The sequence below is a fragment of the Amia ocellicauda genome, chromosome 22, assembly GCF_036373705.1.
Source record: "Amia ocellicauda isolate fAmiCal2 chromosome 22, fAmiCal2.hap1, whole genome shotgun sequence".
NCBI lineage: Eukaryota > Metazoa > Chordata > Actinopteri > Amiiformes > Amiidae > Amia > Amia ocellicauda.
The window spans coordinates 6,527,569-6,548,953 of record NC_089871.1 but is presented as its reverse complement, the minus strand read 5'-3'; the positions used below and the strand labels follow the sequence as shown (position 1 = coordinate 6,548,953).

The following is a 21,385-nucleotide window of genomic DNA, read 5'->3' as shown; positions in this document are numbered from 1 at the left end:
GTGATTGGCCAGATCTCATCTTTACGAGTTTTGTGGAACGCACGCTTTTGTATTATATTGTCAGTGTATGTATTTTCCCCTAGGCCCGAGGAGCAGATTGCATCTTTCCCATTTTCCCATTACAAGGGTGTTACAAAGGCAGCCAAACGTGTACCATAGTTTTTTTTTCTAATTTTACCATTCTTAACTCATTTAGCTGATGAAAGAATTCAAATGAAATAATGCTGTAAAATATCTGCAACTCCCATCTATAATTCAGTGGAAATGAGTCCTATTCACTAAAAGCCTGTTCTGTGCAGGACTCGCCCGGTTAGCCCGAACAGCTGGCTTCTCATAGCCTAATGAGCTCGGCACAATTAAGACATATAAGCACAAATCCCTGAATTCAATAAGGCTTTACTTTCAAATCCTACAAAAGAAACATTTATATTCTATGTTAAGAATGCATGTTATATACAGAATTCCTGTATGGCTCTTGAATTAATAGTAGTAGTCTGTGATTGGCACATATTTATCAAATCTTCATCTGCGATTTGTGCATTAATTTCCTTCTTCCATTTTTGCTTAATGTATATCTTAAAATATTTTTTTTCGAGGCTTGGATACCTGCATACAACCATGAGATTAGTTTTCTACTATAATCCACTTTATAGGCATTAATGAATACACTAACGACATTAAAGTAATTTGTAACCCTGCTTTTAATTTCACTGTCAAAGTAATGTCTGACTTGTAAGTATCGATTAAAAATCGTGTTTTTCAAGGCAATGTATATACATGAGATTTTGGAAATTCTCTAGTTTCTCATTTGATACAATAGTGCAGTATGACATTATTCTTCTGGTGGTCCAGTATCAAAATCTACCATTCATATGAGCTGGTTGAAATTCTGAGTCATGGGCAGATGGGTTTTTAACGAGCTGTGAACCACATCCTGTTTGAAGCTATGCAATCTTATATAGTTCAGCATATAGGCTACCACAATACACTTCAAACCAACATAAAACAACCAAACAGTGAGCTAGACAGTGATGCATTTGGCAGTCCTTCTGCATCATCCCCAATGCATTCTTTGAAAATGTTTTGCAAACCAAGCATCCCTCTCATGTTGATAAACCAACATGTTTTTTCTGCCAAAAGGAGGCAGAGCTACATGGTCAAAAGCAAGTGATAACTCTGCAAGCCACAGTCCCAGTCAAAGCGCAAATATGATCATATCATATGAGGTAGCGTATCTAATTGCACAGTTCAAAAAGCCACATACAATTGGGGAGACCCTTATCAAGCTGGCAGCAGTGTGCCAGGCCATGCATGGTGATAAAGTGGCCTGTGAGCTTGATACAATCCCACTATCTAATGACACCATTGCTAGCCAAATTAATGACATTGCTGCTGATATAAAGTGTCAGCTTATTGAACAAGTGAAGGGCGAAAAATATGCCTTGCAACTAGACAAGTCAACGGACATATCAAACACTGCCCAGTTACTTCTATTCATCAGATTATTTCAAGGGGACATGCTATTTTCTTTTGCTTTGGAAGGTTCTTGCACAGGTAATGACATTTTCACAAAAGCTGGATACCAAAATACAAGAGGAGGGCCTCTCTTGGGACAAGTGTGTCAGTGGCTGCACAGACGGTGCAGGAGCAATGTTGGGTAAAACAAAAGGACTAAAAGTTTTACAAGTGGCATCTCACGTTAATTTTACGCACTGTATTATACACAAGTTCTTGCTAGCAATTCACTCGATCCAGAGTTAAACTGTGTTGCTCAGACTTAACTTACTAATAATAAAGATAAGTGAGAGAACAGATCATTAATATGAAATAGCTGATGAGTTATTTTATTAGTTATCGTAATATGATCTACTGAGCATGTCTACATTTGTGTCGCGTTGTGAGTCCTTATGTTATGTGCGCATGCGTGTGCGAGGGGTCGTGTTAGAAGTTTGAGAACTCCGGCACTAATGGATATACATTCACCTAAAGGATTATTAGGAACACCATACTAATACTGTGTTTGACCCCCTTTCGCCTTCAGAACTGCCTTAATTCTACATGGCATTGATTCAACAAGGTGCTGAAAGCATTCTTTAGAAATGTTGGCCCATATTGATAGGATAGCATCTTGCAGTTGATGGAGATTTGTGGGATGCACATCCAGGGCACGAAGCTCCCGTTCCACCACATCCCAAAGATGCTCTATTGGGTTGAGATCTGGTGACTGTGGGGGCCAGTTTAGTACAGTGAACTCATTGTCATGTTCAAGAAACCAATTTGAAATGATTGGACCTTTGTGACATGGTGCATTATCCTGCTGGAAGGAGGATGGGTACGTGGTGGTCATAAAGGGATGGACATGGTCAGAAACAATGCTCAGGTAGGCCGTGGCATTTAAACGATGCCCAATTGGCACTAAGGGGCCTAAAGTGTGCCAAGAAAACATCCCCCACACCATTACACCACCACCACCAGCCTGCACAGTGGTAACAAGGCATGATGGATCCATGTTCTCATTCTGTTTACGCCAAATTCTGACTCTACCATCTGAATGTCTCAACAGAAATCGAGACTCATCAGACCAGGCAACATTTTTCCAGTCTTCAACTGTCCAAGTTTGGTGAGCTTGTGCAAATTGTAGCCTCTTTTTCCTATTTGTAGTGGAGATGAGTGGTACCCGGTGGGGTCTTCTGCTGTTGTAGTCCATCCGCCTCAAGGTTGTACGTGTTGTGGCTTCACAAATGCTTTGCTGCATACCTCGGTTGTAACGAGTGGTTATTTCAGTCAAAGTTGCTCTTCTATCAGCTTGAATCAGTCGGCCCATTCTCCTCTGACCTCTAGCATCAACAAGGCATTTTCGCCCCCACAGGACTGCCGCATACTGGATGTTTTTCCCTTTTCACACCATTCTTTGTAAACCCTAGAAATGGTTGTGCGTGAAAATCCCAGTAACTGAGCAGATTGTGAAATACTCAGACCGGCCCGTCTGGCACCAACAACCATGCCACGCTCAAAATTGCTTAAATCACCTTTCTTTCCCATTCAGACATTCAGTTTGGAGTTCAGGAGATTGTCTTGACCAGGACCACACCCCTAAATGCATTGAAGCAACTGCCATGTGATTGGTTGGTTAGATAATTGCATTAATGAGAAACTGAACAGGTGTTCCTAATAATCCTTTAGGTGAGTGTATATGGGTGGCGCTTAAGAGTTGTAGGTTGAGTGGCAGCGCACTGGGCGTATCAGCGCCGTTTTGCGCTTTTGTCCCGCCTACATCGCAAGGAGGTATATAAGGTACTGCAGGGGCGGAGCTATCTCTTTTCCCGCGGATTTCTTGAAGGACATTTCACCTCCTCTCTCTTGCGCCTTTCTCCTTTCCCTCATTCCCACTTTTCTGTCTTCTGCTGTTACCCTCACTCTTCCACCCGGTTCTTCTGTCATCCTCCTTTCCCCATCTACTCTTCCCTTTGCCGCCCCCGCACATGTGTGAGGCCACACCGCCCGGGACCGAGGGACCGTCGCTTCCACAGACAAATGATTTCATTATTATTATTATTATTATTATTATTATTATTATTATCAATAGGCTATTTAGCTGCGCCGAAGTGGGCGTGGCTTACGAAGGTGGGGACCCGGATGAGGGCGTGTCTTGCTCGGGGGCGGGAAACTGGCCGCTGTAGCGGAGCGCGAGCACACAAAATGGCGTCTGCGTTAAAGCGCCACCAGCTCAACCGTCAACAAACAGCGGAAAACCGGTAATTGGTGAAAGTGAAATCCACATTGTTTTTTAATTGCGAGAGCCCCTGTAAACACCTGATCCGATCCATCTACACAGACAAATACTTGCTGGGTCCTGCTGACTGCCTGAATTATTTTTGTATTGATAAACACCGGACTGCATTGGATAATCTGATCTTTGAAGATGTATTGTGTACACAGATCGCACTTAACTATGAAATTCAGGCACACGTTGCTCTTCACTTCAATTGACCCTGATTTTAGTTGCACTGACACATCTCTGCTGTGTCAGGTGCTCCTTAACATCGCGGAGGAAATGGACTTCATGTCAGGGTTTCATGAGCGCAGGGATACTGTCTCGAGACACTCGTATAATTGATATTCGAGTGTTTTATTATAAAAGGCCTGGACGAGTTTGTTCATATTTCACATTCATGAAATATTTAGAGAGCAGATGATCCATTCTGATGGTGATGTTTTGGTTTAGGTCCGTCGGCCCTGCATATCGCGATTCATTGAGAGAAGAAGCCCGTGCGTCTGGCTCCAGCCTGGCCTGCTTCGGTGACTGAACATCACATTCAAAACGTGTGCCGATCTTTTGTAAATCGTAAGCAGGGTTTCTGTAATGCAGGGTCCACATCTGTGCTGATATGCTGATGGATGCTTTGAGGGCGGACCGGTGTTTTTGGTCCCGAGGGCGACGGCGTGGCCCTCCTGTTGACCACCGGCCCATTCCCGCGGGCGGCCTGCACCAAGCTGGAAATAATGGCCTTCATGAGGACTGCCCCCATAAGAAGGGGAACATCATGGAGGACCCCATCCTTTTTCATTAAACAAGGGAAGTCTCTCTCTTGATTTAAGCAATTAAATACCTATACCTGAGCCCAGCCACCAGGTGTGACCCCCCACAGTGCCACTATATAACCACGCACACGTTTAGCCTCATTCTGACTCCTAAATGCACACCTATGAAATGCGTTTCTATATCTTGTCCTAATCCATATGGAGGATAATCCATGCCAAAGTTTAAAAATACATAGAGAAAATGTTAATGTATTTGAACATTTATTAAATAATTTCAACTTTTCGTGTATAAAGTACTGTTTGTGTTTGTATGCAAAATGTTAAACTGTATACTAACCTGTTTAATTAATATTTACTGGATCCCTGCCCCATGATGATAATTCACCAATTTAACACGAATGAAGCAGACAAGGACTGCATGACTCGTCTTTTGGCTACAAGTCAATAATAAGACTGAAAATGTTTTTTTTTTTTTTTTTTTTTAAATGTACACTTGTTTTTCCTCCTTCAGGTCCCGGAAAGGCGCATGTCCTGGGTGATTCAATGTTGCATGTCCTGGAGAACTGCTCCCAAAGGAACTTACGGTCAGCCTTTGACCCTCAGTCTCCTATTTCCCCTATTTGGATGGCTCCTACCTGGCTGTGGCAGCCACCCTCGCCGGGGGCGGTGTGATGGCCGCCTTCATCGCCATGCTGAAGGACTGGGAGAATGGGAGAATTGGGTAGGGCCAATTCAAGTGTAACAGCAAGGCTTCAGTCCTCCCCGTCCCCACATGTGACAACGCACTTTCCTTCTCCCAGACACCAGGGAAAGGAGCACAGTGTATTCAGTGCTTATTTTTGCTTTGTATTTCAGTACAACACAATTTTGAAAATAAAGCCTTTTGAAAAGGGTGACTGGCCAGATCTCATCTTTGTGAGTTTTGTGGAACGCATGCCTTTGGGTTATATTGTCAATGTGTGTATTCTCCCCATTCATCACGGAGGCCTGAGGAGCAGATTGCATCTTTCCCATTTTAACTCCAGGCAGTGCATGAGGGTATTCAAAACAAAGGCAGGAAATGTGGACCAGCTTTTCTAATTTGACCATTCTGGACTCATTTAGCTGAATTCAAATGAAATAATGCTGTAAAATATCTGCAGCTCCCATCTATAATTCAGTGGAAATGAGTCCTATTCACTAAAAGCCTGTTCTGTGCAGGACTCGCCCGGTTAGCCCGAACAGCTGGCTTCTCATAGCCTAATGAGCTCGGCACAATTAAGACATGTAAGCACAAATGCCTGAATTCAATAAGGCTTGACTTTCAAATCCTACAAAGTAAACATTTATATTATGTTATATAGAGATTAAATTGATGAATATAAGTTACTCTATTTACTATAAATATAATTCATATCAACCAACGTCCTTGTCGTTAAAGAACACAATATGTACAAATGGGTAGATGTGTTTTGAACGTGCTGTGAACCACATCCTGTCTGAAGCTGTGCAGTCTTAAATAGAACAGCATATACCACAGTACCAGTCAAACGTAAAACAAGCCAGCAGTGAGCTAGACAGCGATGCGCTCGGCAGTCCAGTAATACAAGCTTTAACCTACCAGGGTAAATGTTTTTGTGAAAGGTGAGTAATTGCTGTATTTAAGCCAAATGTGTTAAAAATGTAGTTGGGTTTATAAAACCAGGTATTCCATAACTGTCCTGGTACACGGACAACTAGAAAGGCAACCTTCAAGTTTGTGTAATAATGGAAAGTGGGTGGAACCGTATGCTTTTGATGTTTATTGGTAATATTGTAGCTAATGCATCAAAGCAATAGCCTAGGAGGTTAACACTGGCTGCTGCGATTAATGTGACTCGGAATAGATACCATTAGGAAGCTTTTGCACCCCTGAGACAGTGTATTACTTCACTGCAGAACAGAGAGGATTTCCTGTAAAGACTCGAGGAAAACTACTTCTGACGTGGGCTGCAGAATCCCTCTCTATAATACTAGTTTACAGAGTGAGGATTTCGTTCAAATGTACTTGGAGCATGAGCTCACGATGAGCAATGCATCAGTCTGATCACGATCAATTCTCACACACACACGGGCATAGAGAAGATCAAATTAATAGGGAACCTGTATAACAAATGTAGACAGCATTATTTGTTCAGTGGCCCATGGATCACCAAAACAGAAGGGACATTTATAATTACATTCATGACGAGTGTGGAAGAAGGCTGGGGAGCCCCAGGAAAAGACCAGCATTTCACAAGAACAGTATTATTACTTATCACAAACCACAGAAAATGCCTGCTCCTTCTAAGTTAGTCACATGGATGGCACACAAAAGCCAGAGCACATAGAGTGGAAGAGCAGAAGCGCAAGTAGGACGTTTTTCAGCAGTCATTAGCGGGAACACATGTGATATTATATTTAGTATATCAATATCAAGTGTATATAAAGATAAAATTAATCTGGAGTTGAGGAAAAAACGAGGTGGACGAGATAACGGAGGACAATCTAAATTCTGGGTAAGGCAACTATCTATAACGACTTCCAGCACATGCTTTATGACAAGCTACAGCAACACAATATCTTTGTGGCTGGTTTTCTTAATGTATTATAATTGTGTGCAATTTTCTAGAATATGGGTCTACAGCCCATTGTAACATTAATAAATCAATAAACAAACGCATTACATAACCATACTGCCCAACATGAAATTGTAAAAGCCTGTCTGTTTTAAAAAGTGATGTTAACGGGCTCGAGACTCTGATAATGCACTCCAATACCCTCCAGGGACACAGCGCAGGCCGCCTCCTCCGTCTCTCATTCAATTAGTTCTGTCTTTGCCTTCTCCACCGACCCTCCCAAGCATCCCGATAACGGATCGAGATTCCCTGCATCTTCTCCGGCAGTGTGTGCTCTGTTCTGCATTATGATTTCCGATTCATCTGTGCTCATAAAATATCTTCTTTGGTTTGCAAGGAGGGACAATTGATTGAGAACTGATTTAGGACAAACAAATGTTTGTAAATAAACTCAAGCGGGTGTGCCAGGGAAATGACTGCATTGTAATGTAAGTAGGTTTTTACTTGTCCGATGTATGCATGCCAGTGTTTGTCCAAGAAGGCTATTGTGGCAGCCAGGAGCTTTTAGCTAATGAGTCGGTGCTGCTGCAGAAGGGCAGTTGATTGTGGGCTGTTGAGAAACTGCTGTGCCGGTCATTGGGAGGGATATTAAGGATAAAAGATCCTGCCGTCACATTCTTTTGATCATCTTGACCTGTGGGCAGTGCCACACATCAATCTAGAATTTGGGGACAGACCAGTTCATCCCAGTTGGAGATGATTTTACAGGGATTATGGTTGTTCAAACACTACTGAGCAATAAATCACACACAGAACAAATCAGCAAAAATTAAAACGGGTTTGATTATTGCTTTTATTGTTGCTATTACTATTTCTAAGTATCAAAGGAAACAATCTTTATCTCTAGGTCTACCCTATCTACATACATACATACTCATACATACATTATATAGATGTCACAAGATTCTTTATGCATTTTCCTCCCTGGGAAGCTGGTCTTTACTTTTTCCTGCTAAACCAATTAAATATTTAAATTAGTCCACTTAATGGTTTGCAACAGGATCCTCCCAGCCATTATGTATTAATCTTTTTCTATTAAACAAAATAAGTTTATTTTTTAAGTTTTTTGTATGAATTAGCTCTGTTATGGTATCTAACATGGTTAATAAGGGGGGTGCTGTTCACCACAACAGAAGTTGCTCACAATGGAGATAATACACAGTGTGGGGTAACAAGTTTCTCAGATAAATAAATAATTGCACCCAGCCCTATCATACTGGTTGTAACTGATATCATACTGCAGAACTGAATCTCCCAAACTTGGGCAATCAGACTAGCAACAGAGAGTGTTACAACATAATGTGCATGATTGTTGTATGTATTTTGGCACTGACTGATGGTTGCCTTTGCTTCCATTACTTATTTAACACAGATACATGCACAGGGTAGCATCGATTTGAGTGCCCAACGCCGCCAAGAAAGCTGCACATTTTGCTTACATTTAATGTGTGACAAGTCAACCTGAATACAGGCTTTTAATTTGCATAGATTGTGATGACTGAGATTATAACATAGCCAGTATTCCAATATAAATTGTTATGCACTTTTATATGGCCTGTCAAATTGGCAATTCAAAAATGGATACCAAAATATCCACTTCAGACATGAGGTATCGTTAGAAGTGCATTAACTAGCACACGCAATTCTGTGCTGCACGTTGACTTCCATTACTGTGTTTTCAGATTGAAAAGAAGAACAGCATTCAGAAACTCAAACTGCTTTTTGCACTTCTTCAAAAGTTGGCTCGGAGCAATGTAAAAAAAAAAAAAAACCACATGATGGAATTTAGATTTAGATTTTAAATGGCTAATAATAGATACATAAAAACAGGAAACAGATAAAGTATCAGATCCCCCCAGATCATACAACCAGGAACTATGAGAAAACATATTTAAGATCATGTCACAAAATATAGGCATTCATAATTATCTATCTGGACTTAACCAGCAATTAACAATGTATATAGCAGCTCTCATACAGATACTGTAACCTCAGTGTAGCTTAAAAGCAGAGGGTTGTGTGTGTGTGCGTGCTTTTTTAAAAAACCTCTGTGTGAAGATAACTAAATGAAATGATCTCCATCCTAATATTTGATGTGGAGAAGGTGACAATCAGAATGAATCTGTCCTGGTCTGTCCTGAAATGGCCGTCCCGGTAGCAGGACCTTAAAAAGCACATGACCTGGGTCTGTGCCGTTGCTATGGCAGTTGTTTTGGAAAGGGTGGTGGCAACAATGATTACACTTCCTCTTTTCAGACACCAACAGAACATTTCAGATGGCAGAAAAGGCACATCTGGTTTTAAATCTGAGTCATCTTTGACCACAAAATTCTGAATATCAGTTCGAAAATCTAGACTATCAACACAGCATGATTTCTGGGACAGTCGACACATGCACTGGCATGGCTTTGTGGGTATTTCTTCTGGGTAGAAACACTAATATAGCTCTGACATTTGACTGCACAGAGAGTTTTTTTTCACTTTGCATATTGGATGTATTTGGATTGTAACAGGTGCTATGAATCCTTTTGCTGTGCTAAATCCGTTTTAACACATACATGATGAGATCTGACATAATTGTACTCAAAGCCCATTTTCTGTTGCTATCCAATGATATCTTTAGCCGGATCCAGAGCAGGTATGTTATTGCAGACCAGCTGTGCCTTTCTGAAATGGACAGCTACACTGCAGACAGATTACATCTTGGTGACATTCAGAAAAGCTCTGGGATGCCCTAATTTAGGCTCTTATTATTAGTCCTAATTTAATCAGGACTAATATTTATTTTACTGTATATGCTTTGGTCTCATCTTACTAACAAGCCAAAGGTAACACAAAAACAACAACATAACCAAAGGCTACATCATTTGAAAGTATTTTATCATAGCTAGTTATGAACAGTTTATTTTATAGATGAAAGTGATCCTAGGGTAACCCACTCAATGCTAAAATGTCTTCAGCCATTTAAACCAGTTGAATAAGGGCTGAGAAAAGGTTTACGGTGATTCGTTGTATTGAAAACATGGACTGATTTGTAGCGGATATCAGAGGGAATTTTGGTTATAGAACTGTGTGTGGGATTTATGATTTTTACAAAAGAAGGGAAGAAAAAAGCCAGGGTCATAATGCTGTATTATGAAAAGAAAGATGACCATGATACCAGTTACCAGAGAAAGAAAATAAAAAACAACATAATTAATAGAGGCTTTGTTAGGCAGCTCTGGTTGAAACATCACAAGACTGAATGTTTCAATATTTCCACAAGTAGACGTGGAGGGCAAATACAGTATTCTCTGTGAACACAGTGTGTTGGTAAAGTAATGTGACACTACTGTCAGCCACATTAAACATCTTGTCATGCACGCAGTGTTAAGACATGTGTGTGGTTTGGTGTGTGGTCTTCTGCACTGACACGCATGTCTTAACACTGAATTTAAAACTCTGCAAACACTGTATATTGTTTTACATTGAAATTAGAAAACTCTGAAGAGATCCTGGCTATATAAGGAGCTATGGTACCTTACAGTGAAAAATTACTGTAACGTTTACACTGTATACTAGAGTGACAAGCAACCATATGACGAATATCTCAAACAGTGGAAAGTTTAAGATTTGGGTAATTGATATGAAAAGGATGTTCTGAGGGAGTCTTAAATTCTAGACCGAAATGCACACAGCAGGAAAACAGAAAATGCTATTGGTATCTCTGGGTGCCAGGACCTTGGACATGTTACTATACTGAACCAGATAGATCAATATATCTTTAATTTCTATTTCCTGAGCTCTTCGCATAAAATTTCCAAGTCCTTCACCCACTGCCATGAGAGCCTTGGTGTCTGTACTCGAACATTTCAGATAGCTTCAGTGTATAAGAGGAACCCTTGACGTTTTTGCTCAATATTGCTTTGGATTTGCAGTTTTATTGGTATGGTTTGGATCAGGGCAGGAGAAGGTGCTTTGTATTTCATTTTTTTGTATGTTTATGTGTTGGGGGGGGAGTGACATTCATTTGTGAACAATTTTCCATGTCATAGCATTCTTTTCTCAAATCTCTAACCAAGTGTTCCTAAGGGGGCAACCATGAGCGAGCTGAACTACTCGGAACAGGACCAGTCGGAAGCGACGGAGACGACGACATTCACCCTGGAAACGGATGACACGCCGAGCGAGGATGGGCCCTCAAAGACCAAGTCCAGCAAGAAGTCCCTGCTGCCGTCCCCCTTTGGCATCTGTGACTCGGACAGCAGCAAAGTGCCCATGGACACAGACTATCAAGAAGAAGTCAAATGGGAGCCCAAAGTCAGGATCAAATCAGATGTGTTCGGGGGAGTTAAAAGGCAGAACTCAGCCGGGAGGTTTGACATGAATAGGCTGTTTGAGGCAGTGGCCAGCAGGGATGTCAGTCAACTGGATGGTTTACACGACTATCTCCGTCTAAATGTAATGAAACTCACACATTCCAAATTAAGAGGTAAGGGTGAGGATTGAGATTTTATAGGGGACAGTAGACCCACACTGGACTGTACAATTCCAGGATCCATGCTATAAGTAATGCTGAGCTGGTTGAAAACCTTTTAAAGACTCAAGGAATATCAAACACTATCACAGACTGATGGTATTTTAATTAGATCAGCTAAAGACGTCTTAATTCAGAGCTCATGAAAAGAGCCGGAACATTAAGTTTACAGTTTAGTCAGCACACCACTGATGACTGTGAAACAAGTACACCCCTGTAGTGTAACAATGAATTTGTCTGTAGATTAAACAATACGTGTGCTGGATGTAGCTAATTTCTACAAAGCAGACATTTATTAAGTATTTTTACTTTTCTTTCTAGCCAGAGCTACAGAAAAGCACAATCAGAACATACAGGGCTAATTTGCATATACTCACGTTTTTGCTTTCTTACTCGGTCAGCCGATTAACCCATTTTAATAACCTTTGACTTCACCTCCTAAAACCAATGATCCATTCACTGTCTTTCAGATCCACGCAATGGTAAGACTGCCTTGCTGAAAGCGTTGCTCAACATGAAGGATGGCAGAAATAAAACCATCGAGGTGCTCCTTAACATTGCAGAGCAAACGGACAACTTAAAGGATTTCATTAACGCAGTGTATATTGACAGCTATTACAAAGGTAAGAGACACGCCTAGAACTTATTCTTTCTCTTTCTCTTATAGACACGTATCATCTGTTTAGAGACAGAGACACTAATATAATTTATATTCCAGTGTTTTATTACAAGAACATAAAGTTCACAAATGAGAGGAGGCCATTCACCTTATCGTGCTCGTTTGGTGTCCATTAATAACGAAGGATCCTATCCAGTCTGATTTTAAATGTTCCCAAATTTTCAGCTTCAACCACATCGCTGGGGAGTTTGTTCAGATTGTGAGGCCTCTCTGTGTGAAGAAGTGTCTCCTGTTTTCTGTTTTGAATGCCTTGAAGCCCAATTTCCATTTGTGTCCCCGGGTGCGTGTGTCCCTGTAGATCTGGAAAAGCTCCTCTGGTTTGATGTGGTCCATGCCTTTCATGATTTTGGATTTGGATCAAGTCCCCACATAGTCTCCTCTGTTCCAGGGTGAAAAGGTTCAGGTCCCTCAGTCTCTCAGTAGGACATTCCCTTCAGACCTGGAATAAGTCTGGTTGCTCTCCTCTGAACTGCCTCTAGAGCAGCGATATCTTTCTTGAAGTGTGGAGCCCAGAACTGTCCACAGTATCCAGATGAGCTCTAACTAGTGCATTGTACAGTCTGAACATCACTGCCCTTGTTCTCAATTCTACACTTTTGACAATATACCCTAGCATTCAGTTTGCATTTTTTATTGCTTCCCCACATTGTTTGGATGGAGAAAGTGAGGAGTCCACATAGACTCCTAGGTCTTTCTCATGCGTTACTTCATCTAGATCTGTACCTCCCATAGTGTAATTATAGTGGACATTTTTGTTACCTGCATGTAATACCTTACACTTGTCCACATTGAATTTCATCTGCCAGGTGTCGGCCCACAACTGAATATTATCTATGTCCCTTTGAATAGCCAGATAGTGTGTGCTAACTATCCCAGAGTCCAGATCATTAATATAGATTATAAGAAGCAAAGGCCCTAGTACTGATCCCTGTGGAACTCCACTAACAACCTCACTCCAGTTAGAAGCAACTCCTCTTATCGACATTATAAATGTTCTAGAAAAGTTTGATGGTCATATTACAAATTCTTGAAATATTTAGAAATCGGGAGAGCAGAGTGAGGAAATCTTTCAGTGCTACATACAGTCAGACATGCAATACGTTTAATTCTATTTCATAACTAACTCCAGATAAACAAATCGAGTGGCCATTTGTTTTGTTGTTTTTCTACACACCGTTGTGAACGTTGGGTATATTGCATTATTGCTATACTGCCACAGTATCAGCATTGAACAGCATGCTACCTACGCTGATAGAACCATGCTGATAATAAGTAATAATAATAATATACAATTATGCATTGGTTTAGGTCAGTCAGCCCTTCATGTTGCCATTGAGAGGAGAAGCATGTATTTTGTGCAGCTCCTGGTACAAAAGGGAGCCAACGTTCATGCCAGGGCCTGCGGGAAGTTCTTCCAGCTCAACAAAGGGCCTGGCTTCTACTTTGGTGAGCTCCCCTTGTCCCTCGCCGCCTGCACCAACCAGCTGGACATAGTGTCCTTCCTGATGGACAACCCCCATCAGAAGGTAAACGTCATGGAGAAAGACTCTATGGGCAACACGGTGCTGCACGCGCTTGTCGTCGTGGCTGACAACACTCCGGAGAACACCAAGTTTGTCACCAGGATGTACGACGAGATCCTCATCAGGGCCGCCAAGCTGCACCCCGAGATCAAACTGGAGAACAGCACCAACAACAAAGGACTGACGCCCCTGAAGCTAGCAGCCAGGACTGGCAAAATCGGGGTAGGATTCTGGAAATACCAAACAAAATAGTATACATTACTGGATAATTAGTTTAACGCAATATATACAAGATTACAAATTCAGTTCATAGAAATGACTCCACTGTATGATGACCTCTCTGTGACCTTTTCCAGCTGTTCCAGCACATGGTGAACCGCGAGATGGAGGACAGACAATGCCGGCACCTGTCCCGGAGGTTCACGGAGTGGGTGTACGGTCCCGTGCACTCGTCTCTCTTCGACCTGTCCTCGCTGGACTCCTTCGAGAAGAACTCTGTGATGGAGATCATTGTCTTCGGCAGTTCGGTCCCTGTAAGACCACAGCGCTTTGCATTCTGCCTTTTGCCACAACCCTGCACTGCAGTCAAGTGCTGGAGGGAGGGCTGGGACAGTGTTCCCCCAGTGATGAAATGTGATCTCAGGCTACAGCTGAATACTATTTTATTGGATTTAGTATTTTCTTTTCATCAATAAAAACAATTCAATTTTTAATACTTGTGATTAAAAACATTAAAATATCAATCCTTAAAATCACTTAAAAATTTTAAAATCTTTGTGATTTTAACAAAAACTAAAACAATTAACTTTTAAAATAAACGTGCTCAAATCAACAAAACAAACGTGATAAAAGCAAAAACTGCACACCAACAAAAGGGTCAAATACATTGAAAATAACTGAAAATGCATTAAACAAATTAAAGAAACAATTAAAAAGTAAAAATAAAAAACAAACAAAAAAGGTCTAATGCATTTTAAATTAAACCCAAAACGGTCAATGTATTTGACAACAAAATATAACAAAACTATACCAATAAAAACCCTGAACAATGTGATTTAAAAACAACTAAATCTTTAAAAACAATTAAGATTCGTTTTTTTTTTTAAATCTTTTTAAAAACAATCATCCTTAAAATCTTTAAAAGATCTTGGACTCGGGCTCCAGCAGGGGGAACTAACCGTCCCCGGAGGTGGGTCCCATCATGGGATCCTGAGCTCCCCCAGATCTTGTATGCGCCAGTTCTTATAGGCTTCCTCCTTGCCCCTCTGATGGACCTCCAGATTGACGTAGTCTTTTACAAACACCATGCCCCTCCGCGCGATGACGATCGGGTCCAGCTCCTGCTTATTGAACAAACAGATGTTCCGTCCCTCCCACAGTGCCTGCTTCACTGCGCAGACGACACGCCACCAGCACCTCAGGGTAGATGAAGAGATTCCCTTGGCCGGACCATATAAGATCTGCTGGGCGGTCGCCCGCGCAGGAACGGCAAACCTGTGGAGGAACGGAGAAAACAGGAGCCAGACCCTGTGGGCGGAGGGGCACTCACTAAAGATGTGAGCCTCCGTCTCCTTCCCCAGGCAACCCTTATAGGGGCAGATGTCATAAGGAGCTATGCCCCTTCTGTGCATGAACACTCGGGTGGGGAGACACTGACTCACAGCCATCCAGGAGACATCTTTCTGCGTGTTCGTGAGGCAAACGTGCGTAGCGTTAGCCCAGATAAACCGGCAGGTTTCGGGAGGGAAATCTTCTATCCGGCTGGTCTCCTGGGCAGATCTCATCTGACTACAGATGGTCTTGTAATCCCAGGAGGCCAGCACGACTTTATGGAGGCCTACTTCGAGCGCAAAGGCTCGGAGCGCCCTGTAGAACGGCGGGGGATCCCACGAGTGCGGCCTGGTGTTATCCATGGCGCAGAGGCCGAATGGTCTCAGGCTGCTGGCAAAATAAAAGCGGTTCATGAAACTCACTTTCTTGCCAGCTACAGCTGAATACATGATGATCTTTAACGGTTCTTTTCTGTTCAGAATCGCCAGGAGATGCTGCAGGTTGAGCCCCTGAACAGACTCCTGCAGGATAAGTGGGAGAGGTTTGCCAGCCGCATGTTCTTCATCAACTTCTTCTTCTACATCATGTACCTGGCGATCTTCACCACCGTGGCCTACAACAGGCTTGATGGAACGGTTGGTTCTCTCCTTTTGGGTGTCAAGAAACAAACGCTGCTTGAAAAGATAAATAATGACATGCATATGCTTGTTTATTTGACAACACTGGTTCGTAGGGTTTAAATGATAGACTCTGATAGGCTGTGTCTTGAATTGCAGCCCCCTTTCCCAGTGCACCGGACCCCTCAGGGATGCCTGCGTCTCACTGGCCAGCTCATCTGCCTGCTGGGCGCCATTTACTTAATCTGCAAAGGGGTGTGTATTCTGCTCCACCTACTGATCTACTTACAGCAAAGTATATAAATCTTTTTATTAATCAAAACTAATACTGAGTTGAATGCCTGAGTTATAGTGTGTTTTTTTAAAACAAGAAAAACATCCCTCTTGATGCAGACAATTAAATACCAGTCTGACACCATCCTTCCCTGATCAGAACCATTTTTCAAATCCTTACATCTTCCAGATTGTGGATTTCAGGAGGAAGCGTCCCACCCTGGAGACGTTGCTGGTGGATGGATTCTGTGAAATTCTATTGTAAGTTGCCATGATTCTTTATTAATTAGTTTATTTTTCACAAGGTTTTAATTAAACTGTCCTCACCTTAAAACCTGAGCGGGGATTCGGTTAAGCAAGTGACAATGGGGACCTGACACAAGCCGCTTGCTCCTCGGTTCCAGACACTAAATTGGTGCTCTGGTCCCAGTTTCTTGCAGGCCATCTTCTTCCTGATCTCCTCTGTGTTGTACACGAGTGGCAACGAGGAGTATGTGGCCTTATTGGTGCTGTCTCTTGCCCTCGCCTGGATCAACCTGCTGTATTACTCAAGGGGCTTCAAACTATTGGGCATCTACAGTGTCATGATACAGAAGGTAGCATATAAAATGCTTACAAAGTGTTTAATGTCAATGGGACATAGTTCTCGTCTGTGTTTTTATTATTGTCATCATTATTGTTAGTTATAGTGGTAAACAAAGGTGAATATCTCCTAACATTCAACCCATTCTTGTTCATGTAGATCGCTACGTTATTACCTCTCCACTCTCTATCTCTCCTCTGCAGATGATCCTAGGAGACATCCTACGCTTTCTGTTCGTCTACATGGTCTTCCTCTTCGGATTCTCCGCCGGTACCCCGTTCTTCCCTATCTATCGGCATCAGTCCAGACCCTGGCCAGAGAGCGCGCTGGCGATCAATAGCAGATTGCTGCTTTGTTTTGACGCTCCTACTTAATTCTGAATGTGTAATCACTTGAGAGCACTGGATTATTATGATGATGAAGAAGATTACTCCTGGTCATTCAATATTCATGTTTGGGTGGTAGTGACCTATTGGTCCAATGGCCAGATCAAGAGGTTTGCTGCAAAGGCAGTAAAGTACAATCCCTTGTCCTGATCCTTTTGGTTTCTTGTAGAGTAATAGATGACAAACCAACTCCGTAGCATCTTACATTTGAACCTTTGGGTCTGTTTTTGCAAGATGGTGAGGAGTGTGTTAGTAAGTGTGCATATTCACATGGAAGTTACGTCCAAGTCTCTCTTCACAATCGACAGGCTTACCTATGGACAGTCTTGTCATCACACTGAGAAACTACACATTTTGTTGTTATTAAATAGAGCACCAAAAAGCAGTCCCCTAGTCCAGGATGATCCTTCCCATTCTTCCCGCAGCCCTGGTGACGCTGATCGAGGATGTCCCAGCCGAGAGGAACGCCACCGAAGTCAACAGGACCCAAACGAACGCCCAACCCCCCCCGGAGGACTGTCAGAAACCCTCGTTCAACAACATCATCGACACCACCCAGGAGCTGTTCAAGTTCACCATCGGCATGGGAGACCTGGAGTTCACCGAGCAGTACGCGTTCAAGAAGGTCTTCTACTTCCTGCTCATCTCCTACATCGTGCTGACCTACATCCTGCTGTTCAACATGCTGATCGCGCTGATGGGGAAGACTGTGGATAAGATCTCCAACGAGAGCAAGTGTATCTGGAAGCTGCAGGTAGGAGACGCCTCGGGAGATATCGTCATCTAGAAAGACAGAGCAAAACCAACATGAATTGGATGTGTAAACTCCACATCGAGCGAGCCTAATGTGCAGGTCCAGTTCTCAAATGCCAAATCCAAGCAGAGCTCACAGGTCTGTTTAATCAAACCCTTTGTCAGAGCAAAGGGTTAAAAAACACCAGTAAAGCCAGATTAGGCTCAGTTCTTGAGGTCTGGCCCGGTATGGTCTGGACGCACAGCTCCTGCCAGATCTGCACCCCCACAGTGCGGTGACGGACATGTTTCTTTGTGCTCAGAGGGCGATCACAATTCTGGACCTGGAGAGGAATCTGCCCACCTGGCTGAAGTGTCGGCTGCGCTCGGGGGTGGTGAAGGAGCTGGGCCGCAGCCCGGGGGAGGACAGCCGCCGCTGCTTCAGGTGAGACCCTTCGTCCGCTCCTGTCATTTACAGTTTCCCTTACAAACTAAGGGCAACTTTTATATTCATGCAGAGTGCAATTTCTGGAAAAAAACAGAAGAAAAAACAGAATTCAGGCACAGACTCACCTGGGACTGAGTTTTAGGCTATAAGAGAATAGACAGTAGACCACTGAGACCATTGCAGCGAGCAGCCCACACAACACTACATTTGCACATACTTTAAAACATGGATTTCCTTTATCCTATAACTCAAGTGTCCCTGACAAAAAAGGCACGAGGACAAACTAAAGTCTAAAAATAAATTGACAAGCAATAGGATCAGTCTTTAATCTGAAAAGAGGATGCAGCCGTCTTTCTTATTTGTGCGTTTCATGTTTCTTTGCCCGTTCTGAAGTGGTTCAAACCTCTCACTCGTGTCAGTCCATAGATCTGCTAACGATGGCTGGGACAACATGAAGCAAAAACAGAACTCTATTCCATGCAGAGCAGCCACAGAGTTGTCACACCATGCACTGGAAAATATCCTGTTTTCCCCTTATGCTTTGTTAATGTTAACAATAAGTAATGTTAATGTCTGGTCTGTCGGCGCCAAGCTGCTTAATTACAAACTTGGCTTTTAAAGAAACTATACAGTTACACACAGTGCAGGAGCATTGATCGCCATCTCTAGTGTCTAACTGTGCGGACTATAGACCCGTTTCTACTTGAAATGATGTAATGAAACATGTAAAGCTCTGCTGCACGTTTCATCTCCAGAGTGGAGGAGGTCAACTGGTCCCGCTGGAACTCAAACCTGGGCATCATCAACGAGGACCCAGGGAACGAGGAGCTCCACAGACACGCCTCCCCCCAGGCCAGAGGTACTCTGCCCTTCCCACACTGGCACAGCCTAGATGCAGACATATGAAATACGGTTATACATGTGTGCAGGTGGTCTGTGGCTACATTGTTTAATACAGGTCCATGAATGAGTCTTATCCTTCCAATAGAACTCTCTCACAAAAGCCCATAATCATCATATTTTAGGTTATCAGCTGTAAAACTAAAATGTGGAATCTTACCGGAGCCTCTTTTCACATCCTGCACCTGCTCACAGCCTTGAAACAATCATTAATGGGAGTAGTGGAGTAACAGAAAAACTATTCAACTAAACTACTGCCCACGTTGGGGTTATTCGCGTTATTACGCCCCAGAGGTGATGTTGGGGGACCTCACTCGTGGGAAAACGGCTTGTCGTTTCAGATCAAAGGTGGCACCGCAGCCTCGCCCTCATTAGAAACCTCAGTACCCGGAGAAACCCGCCCCCAGATGAGGAGGAGATGGCCACCCTGTCCTGAAGTCCCCGCTGAGAGCCAGCCACCCAGAGGCCACACCGTCACTGGTGCCCATCTCCCAGTCTTGGCTTCTTCCATCCATCTTCTCAATGTCTTCAGACACTGTTAAATCCATGTCCGTCGTCTGCCCTGATTTGACCACGTTTTGTTTTACCTACCTGTATGAAGGAAGCCACCAAAAGACTTCACCAGACTGCATCCTATAGTGTCCCACCTTCAAACTCTCCAAAAAAAAAGTGTTTTTCCGCAACTGTGTGGCAGGCATCTCCGAGCTCTGCAGCACAGAAGCCATCCGGTCTCTAATTAACCTATTCAATTGCAGTTTCAAACTTCCCTGCTGCGCACAGCCTGCACTACATATGTCATTCAGAGCAACACGTGTCCCAAAGGGTCTCCGTACATCTTCGATACTAACTAACTTGATTTATTTTTTTTATACTTGCACACAGAAGTAAACAAGACAAACCCACAGATCTGCTGTATCGCATTTTATCCCTGCTGAAATGAGCAACAAGAGCAGAATTCTGTCTGTCTGTATATTACACTGGGTTCAAATACTTTGCTGTGCACAGGCATCAATCTTTGTAAAACCTAATCGATCCGTCTTGATTTTTATTCTTTACATGTTCTGAAGACTAGGCCTCTCATAGACTTTTACATTGCCGACACGGCTTTCAGTGTCTCCACACATTTATACAATAGTTGCTTTACTTCCACATAAGAGCTCTTGCATATTGCCGATCACCATGCCTTACACTAACTATACCCAGGCAATCTCTGCCAAACCCCCTGGAGTGAATAATACATGTTTCCCCAGTTAATAGTAACCTGTGCCATCTCAGGCCTGAGTGAAAAGTCTTTAAACTGAGCTCATGTATTGCATTGTTCGTAAGTCTCTATGGTTCAATGTAATTTGCATGTAATCGTTTGCATAAAAGTGTTTCGGGAAAACAGAGTACGGACTTGGCTTAAGCCTTGAGTAAGCTGCTGTTATTACGTGCCTTATATAAAATGGAAAGTGATTTATAGTATGCAACATTCACCAAAATCCAAGCTGTCTCTCCATCTTCCTTGTCATTGTTTTTCAATATATATTATTATTATTATTTTTTAATTTCTTGGCAGACACCCTTATCCAGGGCAACTTACAACATAAGTGTAAAACAAAGTGCAAAAATACAGTTAATTCAATTCTCATTATACTGCTAATGTATTCTGTTTTTTTTTAAAGCAAAAGGGTGTATTTATTAGAAATGAAATATTATCTTGCTGGATTTCGTCATTATTCAGTTTGCAGAATAAGTTGTTTTTTCTCTGCCTGTTAAACATATCAAAGGAAACTAAGCAAACTGCACCACCTAGTGGCTCGATCAGGCCACGGCTCCAGCCAAACCCCAATTAAACATTTTGAGGACAAGAAATACTTTATAATTACATTCCAAGGCAATCATTCCAGTGAAGCAAGCTGAAGATGCGGCATTGTGTAACCCAATCACTGGCCAAAACGTACAAAAATAAGTATATGACCGTGCCCTAAATGATAAAATCCTGAACAAATTAAATAAA

General features: G+C 42.5%; 1 protein-coding gene across 4 annotated transcripts; it reads left to right on the top strand.

Annotated features, from left to right (window-relative positions):
* The first annotated feature begins 6,074 nt into the window (after positions 1–6,074).
* On the top strand, positions 6,075–21,021 carry trpv1 (transient receptor potential cation channel, subfamily V, member 1). 4 transcript variants are annotated; one of them, XM_066695751.1, is made up of 14 exons: positions 6,075–6,165; positions 11,250–11,649; positions 12,165–12,317; positions 13,682–14,118; positions 14,253–14,429; positions 15,927–16,082; positions 16,224–16,319; positions 16,528–16,598; positions 16,768–16,933; positions 17,124–17,190; positions 17,732–18,060; positions 18,362–18,483; positions 19,242–19,345; positions 19,728–21,021. In XM_066695751.1, the coding sequence occupies exons 2-14, from the start codon at positions 11,259–11,261 to the stop codon at positions 19,820–19,822; spliced, it is 2,364 nt and encodes a 787-aa protein (XP_066551848.1). In that variant the 5' UTR covers positions 6,075–6,165; positions 11,250–11,258; the 3' UTR covers positions 19,823–21,021. The 4 variants fall into 4 exon arrangements, with proteins under 4 accessions (XP_066551848.1, XP_066551846.1, XP_066551847.1 ...); XM_066695749.1 differs by having other exon boundaries at positions 11,240–11,649; XM_066695750.1 differs by lacking the exon at positions 6,075–6,165 and adding an exon at positions 6,886–7,058 and having other exon boundaries at positions 11,240–11,649.
* The last annotated feature ends 364 nt before the right edge of the window (positions 21,022–21,385 follow it).

What these genes read in the sequence shown, in the direction of transcription:
- trpv1 (XM_066695748.1), top strand. Translation starts at nt 7,554, where the DNA reads ATGTTTGTAAATAAACTCAAGCGGGTGTGCCAGGGAAATGACTGCATT. An exon ending in GGATTCTGTGAAATTCTATT is followed by an intron (nt 16,599 to 16,767) that starts GTAAGTTGCCAT and finishes CTCTGGTCCCAG; the next exon opens with TTTCTTGCAGGCCATCTTCT. An exon ending in AGTGTATCTGGAAGCTGCAG is followed by an intron (nt 18,061 to 18,361) that starts GTAGGAGACGCC and finishes CTTTGTGCTCAG; the next exon opens with AGGGCGATCACAATTCTGGA.